This window comes from Leuciscus leuciscus (genome assembly GCF_965113295.1).
Source record: "Leuciscus leuciscus genome assembly, chromosome: 16".
NCBI classification, from domain to species: Eukaryota; Metazoa; Chordata; class Actinopteri; order Cypriniformes; family Leuciscidae; genus Leuciscus; species Leuciscus leuciscus.
Genome location: NC_138740.1, coordinates 25,647,102 through 25,659,458, shown reverse-complemented (window position 1 = coordinate 25,659,458; position 12,357 = coordinate 25,647,102). Strand labels below are relative to the sequence as shown.

The 12,357-nt window shown below is 36.2% G+C and overlaps 1 protein-coding gene across 11 annotated transcripts in view; it reads left to right on the top strand.

The window, feature by feature from the left end:
* rimbp2a (RIMS binding protein 2a) overlaps positions 1-10,541 on the top strand; it is a 79,146-nt gene extending 68,605 nt beyond the window's left edge. For 7 of the 11 annotated variants that reach the window (XM_082141891.1, XM_082141896.1, XM_082141892.1 and 4 more), the window contains 6 exons: positions 1,929-2,098; positions 2,179-2,347; positions 3,212-3,309; positions 4,859-4,930; positions 5,009-5,158; positions 6,791-10,541. In XM_082141891.1, coding sequence (XP_081998017.1) covers positions 1,929-2,098; positions 2,179-2,347; positions 3,212-3,309; positions 4,859-4,930; positions 5,009-5,158; positions 6,791-6,979 — 848 coding nt within the window. In that variant the 3' untranslated portion in view covers positions 6,980-10,541. The remainder of the gene's footprint in view (positions 1-1,928; positions 2,099-2,178; positions 2,348-3,211; positions 3,310-4,858; positions 4,931-5,008; positions 5,159-6,790) is intronic. The other 4 variants (XM_082141890.1, XM_082141894.1, XM_082141897.1 and 1 more) reach the window with 1 other exon arrangement.
* The last annotated feature ends 1,816 nt before the right edge of the window (positions 10,542-12,357 follow it).

Below are 12,357 nucleotides of genomic sequence, written 5' to 3'. Positions count from 1 at the left end.
ATGGTGTTGTATTACAGGACCAGGTGTAATGTATATATTGGGTAAATATAGGGGTGAATTCAGGTTGATTGGGACACATTTTGCTATTGAGATTAATTAATTCAGTCAGTATGTTTTTTTATTGTTTTTTTTTTATTAATACTTTTATTTAGAAAGGATGCATTAAACTGTTTAATAGTGACAGTAAAGCAGGTGTAAAGAGTACCTGAAAATCACACTGGAGTAAAAGTACATATACCTTACAGTGAAAATTACTCCATTACAAGTTTCAAGTCACCAATTTCAATATGACTCGAGTAAATGTCTTAGAGTATCTGATTTTAACAGTACTTAAAGGGATAGTTCACCCAAAAATTTAAATTCTGTCATCATTTACTCACCCTCAAGTTGTTCCAAACCTAAATGAGTTTCTTTCTTCCACTGAACACAAAATTATGTTTTGTATATATTTTTTGTATATTGTTTTGTAAATTTTGTATATTCTTGTTCAATTTCATACAGGTTTGGAACAATTTGAGGGTGAGTAAATGATTTTTTATAAAAATATATTTAAAAAAAATACATTTAAAAAAGATATTTGTGGGTGAATTATCCCTTTAGGTATTTTACTTGTATGAGTAAACTCATATACAGTACCTTGTGTACCTGAATGTATAGGCTCAAATATGCACTAGTCCTCAACACCTAAGAGATATGTCAGTGAAAACAAGAAATAGTTGATTTGTGAGGAGAGCAATCAGATGTTTCTTTTTCTAAAATCAAAATAAAACTGAACACCTACTGTAATTATTGCAATAAATCAAGGTCGACAACAGCCACTTAAACGTCCACTTAACAGCCTCTTAAACATCTACAAACACTAAAGTCTCAGTTAAGCTCAAGTGCTCATGAAGGAGCATACTGTAAGTAAACCAATATCCTTTCAAATGTTCTCTTCAATATAACGGATAAATAAAATTATGTTAAGTAAAATTAAATATTCAAAGCCTACTTGTACTGGACGTGCTGGTTTCGGCTGGAGCCGTGTCCTCACCCCATAAATGAAACACCTGCAATTCACAACTACCATGCGCTTACATTCATTGTAAAGTAACCTTGTTGACAAGTTTGGGTGAACAAGGGCAAAACGCACAAGATATAGTATATTCAATGCCCTGTAGATAGTGATATCGCTTCTTTTGTAGCAGTAATAAACTGCTGTTGACAATGTTAGGTGCCATGCAAAATGTAACAAGTAATTGCATTGCTCATTACAAATGTATTGGAGTAAAAGTACATATTCTTATTAAAAAATGTAGTCAAGTAGGGAGTAAAAGTTGTTTTATCTAAACTACAAAGTAGCCAAAAATATACTTAAGTACAAATTCTAAATACAAATGTAACTAAATGTAAAATAATACTTTACTTTACAAATACTTTACACCACAGCAGTAAAGACATTTATCTTACAAAAGATTTATATTATAAATTATATTATAAATAAATGCTGTTCTTTTGAATGTACTATTCATCATCAAAGAATGCTGATATCTTTTATCAGTTTCAACAAAAAAATATTAAGCAGCCCAACCGCTTTTTATAATTTGTTTACAATAATTATTCATTGTGATTATATATCACAATTTTACTGACTTTTTTTAGATTTTTCTTTTCACTTCAGTTTGGTCAAATGGACCTTCAAAGTGACAAATGAATTTTTATGAGCATGCCTGCAAATATTAATAAAAATAGTACATTTTATCTTAATTAATATAAGTAGAATAACAGTAAATATTCAATAATTAGAAAAATCGTTAATTAAATTTTTTATATATATATCATACTGCAGAACACAGCTTTCCAACTATCCATGTATAGGGATAATATGGTGCCACTTAAATTTGTCTACTAGACAACTTGTTTTTTTTTACCTATCTTTCTCATTGTAGATGGATACAGGGACCGATGCCGGCGTTCTCCTCCGTACTATGATGAATCTGAGCAGGAGGAGCCATTTCGAATCTTTGTGGCCCTCTTCGACTATGACCCTCTCTCCATGTCCCCTAACCCTGACGCAGCGGATGAGGAACTCCCTTTTAAAGAGGGTCAGATAATAAAGGTACTGCTCAGATGGAGTTAATGATCACTTGTTAAATGGCCCTTCCATTGTTTCAGCATCCCTCTGTCTGTGTGTCTTAGGTGTTTGGCGATAAGGATAATGATGGCTTTTATCGTGGGGAGATCCGAGGTAGGTCTGGACTTATTCCCTGTAACATGGTGTCGGAAATCCGTGCTGAGGATGATGAGACCATGGAGCAGCTCATGAAACAAGGATTTCTCCCTCTCAATACCCCTGTGGACAGAATTGGTTGGTGTTTTTCCTGTCACAGTTATCTAAACTTATTATAATGACAAAAATATTAAAGATTTGCAAACTTATTGTTACAAGGTTTTGGGTTGGAACGATTTTGTAATGTTTTTATGCTGCATTTATTTGATACAGTTAAAACATAATATTGTGAAATATTATTACAAATTAAAATAGTTGTGCTGCTTAATATTTTTTGTGAAAACTGTGACACATTTTTTCCTGGATTCTTTGATGAATATAAAGTTCAAAATAACAGCATTTATTTGAAACAGAATTTGTCGCTTTTGTTAAACTTAATACATTCTTGCTAAATAAAGGCTTGTTCACACCAAGGATGATAACTATAATGATAACTGTATTAGCGTACCCACCAGCGCACGAAAACGCTCTGTTTATCATGAGCAAGTTGTGTCATTTGCCACTTTACATGCTTGAGCTCTTTAAAGAAGGATAGATTCTGATTTGGCAATGTCAGTTCAATCATTCCTCAGCTGGAAAAAATCATTCTGAAAGTAATTCCAAATGATATTCTTACTTGTGTCGTTATCATTATAGTTGTGGTGTGGACTTCCCTATTCTCATACAATTAAAACAATTGTTAAAACTGTATAGTCATCATTATAGTTATTGTACTTGGTGTGAACGGCCCTTAAAAGTATACATGTATTTAAAAACATCTTACTGACCCCAAACTTTTTTTTTTTTTTTTTTTACTTTGTTAGAATATATCGAATACATGGCTACTTTTATGGTCATCAGTGCAGAGCTTTCTACCAGTAACTGGATCATGCTAACCAGTCAAATGTTATTTTGTACATAGCCTGCCTATCCCACAAAGAAACTGATTCTCTCTCCCGTCAGAACAAAATAGGAGAGGTCGCCACCCAGTGGCCACAAGAAGAATGGTTGCCCTGTACGACTACGACCCCAGAGAGAGCTCCCCAAATGTGGATGTTGAGGTGTTAAACACACACTCCAATATATATATATATAAAGTATCTCACAAAAGTGAGTACACCTCTCACATTTCAGCAAACATTTTAGTATATCTTCTCAAGGGACAATACTATAGAAATGAAACTTGGATATATTTTAGAGTAGTCAATGTGCTGCTTGTATAGCAGTATATATTTACTGTCCTCTGAAAATAACTCAACATACAGCCATTATTGTCAAAATAGCTGGCAACAAAAGTGAGTACACCCTAAGTGACCATGGCAAAACTGTGTCCAAAGTGTCAATATTTTGTGTGAGCACCATTGTTATCTAGCACTGCCTTAATCCTCCTGGACATGGAATTCGCCAGAGCTGCACAGGATCCTCTTCCACTCCTCCATAATGACATCACGGAGCTGCTGGATGTTAGACACATGGCGCTTCTCCACCTTCCGCTTGAGGACGCCCCACAGGTGCTCAATAGGGATCAGGTCTGGAGACAAACTTGGCCACTCAATCACCTTCAGTTTCCTCAGCAAGGCAGTTGTCATCTTGGCTGTGTGTTTGGGGTCGTTATCATGCCGTTCGGCCCTGTTTCTGAAGGGAGGGCATCGTGTTCTGCTTCAGAATGTCACAGTACATGTAGGAATCCACGTTTCCCTCAATGAAGCGCAGCTCCCCAGTACCACCAGCGCTCATGCAGCCCCAGACCATGATGCTACCACCGCCATGCTCGACTGTAGGCAAGACACAGTTTTCTTGGTACTCCTTACCAGGGCGTCGCCACACATGCTGGACACCATCTGAGCCAAACAAGTTTATCTTAGTCTCATCAGACCACAGGACATGGTTCCAGTACAGGTTGGACAGGTTCTTGGACAGGTCTGTTTGCTGGCTTTCTTGTGAGCCAGCTTCAGAAGAGGCTTCCTTCTGGGACGACGGCCATGCAAACTGTTCCAAGTGGAACCCGTCTTGGAAAACCTCTGTATGACCCTGTCCTGTACTGTCAAGTTTCAGGGTGTTACCAATCTTCTTATAGCCTAAGGCCATCTTTGTGGAGAGCAACAATTCTAATTCTCAAATCCTTAGAGAGTTCTTTGCCATGAGGTGTCATGTTGAACATCCAGTGGTCAGTATGAGAGAATTGTAATTAAAGCACAAATTGTAACTGCTCTAATACAAGATACATAAATTTATATGGTCCTGTCAAGCAGACAAAAACATGAACATGATGAATATGACATGTGGCTTTGCATGGTTCAACGACGTACAGCTATTATCACTTAGGGTGTACTCACTTTTGTTGCCAGCTATTTTGACAATAATGGCTGTATGTTGAGTTATTTTCAGAGGACAGTAAATATATACTGCTATACAAGCCGCACATTGACTACTCTAAAATATATCCAAGTTTCTTTTCTATAGTACTGTCCCTTGAGAAGATATACTAAAATGTTTGCTGAAATGTGAGAGGTGTACTCACTTTTGTGAGATACTGTATATATAGTCAGGTTTTCAATCTGCTGAATATGCATTTGTGAATAGTTGCTGATCATGTGCTTTCTGTGGCAGGCTGAACTGACGTTCTGTGCTGGTGACATCATTGCTGTTTTTGGGGATATAGATGAAGATGGCTTCTATTATGTAAGTATCATTGTTGCGCTGACCACTCACTCTGTTTTATTCTGAGCCTGCGGCATTGTAAGTTTTTCTGACTCTCAGGGTGAGCTGAATGGACATCGGGGCTTGGTTCCATCCAACTTTCTTGAAGAAGTGCCTGATGACGTGGAGGTCTATCTGACGGACACTCCCTCCCAGCACGGTCAGGACGAGCCCAATCCGGTACCGGCTCCGCGCCCAGAGGCCAAACGGGTACACCATCGCCGTTCTCAGCGCTAGGCCCTGTGTCCATTCATCCTCCGTTTGAGTTTCGGTCCACTCGCCGTCTCTGTGTTTTCTTGTGCTTGTTTGTTTTTTCGTTATGTGACCGTGGTGGTGGTTTCCAGTCCAACCTTTCTTGCTCTAGGAAAGGGAGAAGCAAAGCCCACTGCAAACAGAGCCTTTTTTTTTGAGAACATAGAGAGACAGGTACGAACGTGACTCTTTTAAGAGAGCAAATGTTCGTAGAGCCGCCAGAGGACTTGTGGAAAAGGCCAAATTCTGTTCCTGCACCGGACTTTGAATAAAGCATAAAGCATCTTTGCACTGAAACACAAAACCCTACTTAAGTGAAGCTGTTTGCATTAGTCAAAGTGCTTTGTGAAGTCCATAGGGTCCGTGGCTCATGATTTGTGACCCTGTTAAAAGACTGATTTGGAAACTCACGTAGTTGACGCATGCCTGTTTTTTTTTGTTTTTTTTCAGAACAGACCTGTAGCTTTTATATAAAAGTAAACTACATTACCCCAAATGTTGTATTTCTTTGAAGAGGCTTTGTTTCTTTTTGTATATTGCACATTGTCAAAAAAAAACTCTATTTTTCAGATCATATGAACTAGCAGAACATATAAATATTACTCATTCTCATCTCTTCCAGAGAGACTAAAATGATAACAGTCATGATGTAATTACAATAAATCAAAATAAATGAAAAACTGAGACAAATATGTATTTTTTGCTAGTGGACATTTATATTAATTTATGTGTACGTGGTGGTGTTTTTTTTCTTTCTCCTCATAATTGATGTTTTGGATTTTTTTTATGATGTTGCTGCTTTCTAATTTCCGTTTTTCCCCACCGGCTTTGCCAAAAAAGAAAAAAGCTGAGGAATATTGTTCATTTCCCACCCTAGCAGACTTTGGTCTTGCTAGGTAAGTTAAGCAACTGGCGATACCAGTGATCAGTCTCATGCAAGGGATTTTATGCAGATTTTTTATGGACTTTCTACGGCTAAATTATCTATTTGGAGTTTTCTATCATATTGCTTTTATATGTAGCATATAAGCAAGTTAATTTATTAATATGTTTTCATCTAAAGATGAGGTTTGTTTCAGGTTTATCTGCTTAATAATGTTCATTTATTCATATTATTATTTTATTTATTCAAATTTATTTTCCTTTTTCTATCTTCAAAAACACAGACTTTTCTGCTTAATATGCCAGTGCATTAGACTTGTATGGTATCTGCAGTTGGTTTCCGTGCTGTGTGTCTATTTTGATGCTTTAATAGAATATAAGATCCCTTGACTTTTAGAGGTTTCTAATAACATTTCAAACAGAAATTAAATTAAGGACTATTTCTTATCTTTCTTATAGCAGCCAAGAAAAAATATTAATAACACAGTTGAGTTAATTCAGGAACCAGCCATATTATCTGCCTTTTCTCTAGAGTTCCAATCTGTGAGTAGTAATATAATTTTTGCTCTTACTTTCTTGGCACATTTCAAATCATTTGTTTTAAAAGTCTGCTGCTCTGCTACTGAGAAGGCGGCAGATGATAAGGCAAAAGATAGACTTGCTGTGTAATATCCCACAATTTTCCCTTCCCCATGGATGTTTCATTAGGTGCCTGTGGAAAGTACAGTGCCAGCTCCGGCCCCTGGAAGACCTGCCTCTCCCACTGTGCGTCCTTTGCTTCCTGTTGGCCCAGTCAGGCCGCTGAGCCCAGCCAGGGGTCCACGAGACCTGGCGTCTAAAAAGAAAAAAGGTCTGCTCTCTAAGGGGAAGAAACTGCTCCAAAAGTTCTCAAAGTAAAAGTATGAGTTTGATTTCAAATTCATATGACTACAACAGCATACAGATTTCTATCTCAAAAGGGAAACAGCCAATCCCCGATGTGTCAATAAAAAGAGGATAAAAAAAAAAAAATAAAAGAGAAAACTTTCACATTAACATGCCACGTACACATTATGAAATAGATCTAATATCCAGATGAAAAGGAATGACATATATAAAGATGTCACTCACATGTCAGTGAGTTTGCTAATTGGCTGTCAGAATAAAAGCATCTTTCCATACTGTGATGTAGAGGACAAAAAGATGTTATATTTAAAGAATTAGCCTACTTCCGTTGCTATTTCCATTTTTAAAATCAAAGTGCTGGATTTTGAGCTAAATATTAATCTCAGATTTTAATGTTTGGTATTGCATTTAGTGATGAATAGAAACGGTTCAAAAAGCACTTCAAATATGGCCTGACGTTGTGCGTCCAATAGCAGTATATGCTAACCTCCAGACCATATCAAGTGCATTAGTCCGAAACACAAAAAGGACCACAATAAAATAATATATTTCCATTTAAAAGCATTTTAGAAAGATGGGCAATGTGCAAAAACGCATTACTGAACAGGACAGTCTATGAGCAAATCCTTTTAAACATTGCTGTGGCCTTCATCTAAACTCAGTAAGTACAGTATATTACCTACATCTGATGTCTCCATACATCAGTCTTTGCCAAGTATTCTCTCTTTTGCTTGCTCCCTATCCCGTGGTTATCACGAGAATGACTCTGAAGTTATAAAAATACAATGGAAAGTTTCTGTGTTTGCCTTTCAAATCGCACAATCTGTGTGTGTTTTGGTGAATGGAGTGTGTCCCCTCTGCATCCATGTTCGTGCAACCCCTTAAACTTAAAAGGGACAAATGTTGTTATAAACTTTTGTGATAATGTGACGTGCTGCTAATTACCAGTTGTTTTCTGTTCCTTTCTAAAGTCAATAAGGATGGTTCCGTCTTCTCAAGAAGAAACATTTAAGCAAATATTGTGTCTTGGTGTCTCCTTAAAGGAATAGTTCGCCCAAAAAATGAAAATTTTGTCATCATTTACTCAACCTCAAGTTGTTCCAAACCTCTATGTGAACCTTTCTTCTGTTGAACACAAAATGAGATATTTTGAAGAATGTTGGTAACTCATACAGGTTTGGAACAACTTATGGGTAAGTAAGTGATGACAAAAAAAGTAGCTTTAGTTCTGGCAGGTCGCGTTAGTCAAGCTCGCGTCAGCTGACTCTCAGCTGATCCACGTCTACCTATAGGAATACGACGTCTATCACTGTATTCATATATAAGCTCCTTCAGTATTATCAGCAGCTATCGTGTTTCTCAGGAGCAAATTACCCTCCTCCATCCCCAGCTCCTCCTCTCGTCAGTCAGGATTTGGCATTCTGATTCCCCTTGAATCAGACTAAATTCTCGATTTATGTTGTATATTAAAATCTTGAATTAATGATATCTGCAATACATTCATGTTGGTTCTGTTCTGTTTACCCTAAGGGGGGTTATTGCTGCTCTTAGCTATGCTAGGCTGCATGGATGCGCAGGGAGTTCTTGCCCAGAACAGAACCATACCGCCAATCCAAACTGTATGCTAACTGTCAATCGTATTCGACGATAGTGGTCCTGACAAAATTTTCATTTCTGGTGAACTATCCTTTAAATTCCACTTTCTGAAGGCTACACAGAACACGTTTTTTTTTTTACAATGGAATTTTTTTACAATGTTACATATTAAATTGAACGTAATATTATCAGTGTTGGCTAATGAGCGCCGCATTTTAAAAAAGTTGCATCAGGTTAAAAGACAAAAACCCGGGTATTTAAAAAAACTTTTTTTTTTTCTTTTTTTTCCGCAAGAACGTGTTCTGTGTGAATGGCCCTTAAAGGGTTTTCACCCCAGAATTAAAATTTTGTCATAACTTACTCATTCATTAAGTTTTTTTCTGTGGAACATGAAAGAAGACATTTTGAGAAATTATTATCTTTTTTTGTTATACAATTGAGGTCAATGGTAACCAAAACTGTTTTCTTCACAACATTCTTCAAAATATTGTCTTTTATGTTCTGCAGAAGAAAGAAAGTCGCAAAGGTTTGGAACAACATGTGGGTGAGTAAATGATGACAGAAATTTCATTTTTGGGTGAACTATCCCTTTAACACTGGTTTACACAAATAGGCTGGGCTGATATAATGAAATAGGCCTAAATGGCATATCCTTGCTGCTGTTATCATTGGCTGTTTTTCCTGGGGTCTTTGCTTGCTATGGTAGACAAACTTTTTGTGATAGTCTCTTTGCTGAGGACCATATAATACACATTCTCAGCTACCAAAATACAGGTTAAATACCCTCAGGCAAAACTACCTATGATGGCTCAGCTGTCTCAAGCTATAATAGTAGTTTACATTAAGGGCAAATTATTTTGCATTAACACAAAACATCTTGTCCCACAACTGGAAATGCGAAGTTGTGCCAACATTTGGTGGAATCTCAATAATGTGGCTGGTTAGGTTTAGATTGCACTCTTGAATGGTTTGATCCAGGGTACTTACTGTGTGTTTAAAAAAAAAAACGTTTTTTAAATCTTTAAAAAAGATTATCTTAAAGCTGCAGTCCGTAGTTTTCCCTCTTTGTCGCCATGTCTGTTTGAAATCTGCAATTGCAGTTATTCACAGAATTATCAACTTTACATGGGTTGTGCCTCGGCACGGCACAGCGCGGATGATTCCAATGTTTTGAGGAGAATGTGCGGCTGTCAGTCGCCGTGCCGGTGTGGATCCTGTCATTCGCAATCACAGATTCTACTTTTTGGAAGTATGACCAACATAAGAATTTTCACCAGAAAATGTCGTCTGAACAAGTAAGTAACATCCACTTTTGTTCTGACCAACTAAGAAAAAAAAAGCATTGCAGTAAATCGCGCTAATTAAATCTAACGATCGCTTATGTCTACCTGTCCAGCAGAAAAAAAGCCGTCTCTGCGTCCGTTTTGAACCCCTTCAAAACACGGAGTTCACGCCACCTTTCAAAAGCCCTTCCGATATTTATCATTGTTTACGCATGGGCCTTTTGCAGTCTCTCTTTTTCTGTAGCCACTCCGACGTCTTTTGCATTTTACAACGGGTGTATCTCCAGTTGTCACTGGTGATTATCGTTTGAACCTTTCTGGATCCGCCATCAAATTGAAAAGTTTAATTATATCAAGTGCTGTGAGAAAAGGCTATAAATCTCCACCTCCAACATCCTTACACGCAATATAGCCTACTAGCCGAGACACCTTCTTTATGTGTACAGATGTGATGTAATGACGCAAAGACATGCTCGAATTTCCCGCGGAAATCCACCAGTACCTCTGGAACTAAAAACATTATTACAAGCTTACCATTTTGAATCGAGCTAAGGCAAGCAGATAGTTTTGAACACTGGCTGTTTATGTACTTGCTCAAAAATTTCTTTTGGATAATTTTTAACCCAAAAAAGTTACGGACTGCAGCTTTAAATGTATTTAAGCATTTTAATATAGCCTATATATATATATATATATATATATATATATATATATATGACATTCATTTGGGGTGAATTAAGTTTATTTATTGTATAGAAGAGAAACATGGAAGGTTCTAATTAATTAAATGATAATAATAATAATAATAAAAAGTTGGATAGCCAAAAAGGAATGTATGAAATGTTCAGCTGCTTGTATAGCTTGCAACATCATTTTGCCAAAAGAAAAATAAATAAAAGAGATTACATATATTTTCATTTAACAGAAATATCTCTATTATTATCATGAATCCCGAGTGTTCGTTGTAACTGGATGATGTGTTCATTTCTCGGTTACTCTTTTGTACTCCATTTGTAGATAATTTATAAATGTTTATACTTAATTTACAGACTTTTTTAGTGCTTTCAAATTTAATATTCAACAGTGTAAGTGTTATCCATGGTGTCCTCAAGAAAAGATGCTCAAGTCGGCAATTCTGTGTTCGCTCTGTGAATTAAAGAGAGAAAAAAGGACTCGTTGGTCTACTGATATGGACAATTGTGTGGCTGTGCATGTGTAGAATTGTGTAAAATATACATTTTCTATGAAAATAAATGTGATATTTTTCAATATCGGACTTGAACTTTTCATGGCAAATCACATAGCACATCTCCCAACAGCAAACACAACAATTAATACAGCAACAACCCAGAAGGTGGCAGCAGTGGCTTCAATATCAATTCCCATCAGGCTTCATGGGTAAGGTGAGTGAATTAATATTGCTGCGTTTTTGGGTGAAGATTGATGTTGACAGGCCATTTTCAACTCTGTCAACATCCGAGAGCTGCATTTATCACAATTAATGACGGGTTATAATCATCTAGTTTATCAATTTCTGAGGTGTCATCCTCCTTCTTAGGATCAAACTGGTGTTACTCAACAACACTAATGTTTAAAAATTCTAAGCGCGTAGTAAACAAACATGGTGAGTTAAAGGAATTCACCCAGTCCAAAGCTATTCCATGACTTTTCCATATTTTTGGAAAATTGTTGCTGCTTTTTTCATACAACGAGAGTGACCAGCAGAGTCTATCAAGCACCAAAAACAGATAAATAAATAATAATTATTTTAAAAAATGTAAAAGTATTTATATATAGGGGTATAAAGGTGCACATTAAGAAAAAAGAACATTGATGGAGCAACAGATTTTGTTTAAAAATCTTATAATTGTATGATGTGGCAAGTTTGGCCTTTTACCCCACACATGGGGTAAGGATCACCAGCATGGGGCAAAAGGCACACAGTATTGATATAAATACTTTAGCTAAAATAATATTTTTTTTAATACTAAGTTAATATTTGTTCAAAACAATAACTTTAGCAAAGTTTGTACTCTTTTCTGTTCATTTTGATAAATAAAACAATTACATTTTGTTAAATAAATATACTGTCATTAAAACATGTTCATTTTAGAAAATACAGATTTAAAAAAAAAGTAGATCCTTAAAGCATTGAAAATAATTGAATACGAATGTAATGAATTAACAATAAAATATATTTTATTATATGACATTATGATTAATATCTTTTTTTTTTTTTTATATGATGGTCATTATAAATGTATTTATTATCATGTTAATTATTGTGCCTTTAGCCCCAACAGCCTTTAGCCTTTTACCCCAAATGAGAATGTTTTGGAAAGTGCTGCGGCAAGTTTTTGTGCCATATAGTGGTTTAGAGGAAAATCAAATCAAATGTGCCTTTTACCCCGGTGCGCCTTTAGCCCCGTTGTACCCTATATGATTTGTCATATATGATTAATTGTCTTCTGAAGTCTTATAATAACTTTGTGAGACCAAAATTTTACATTT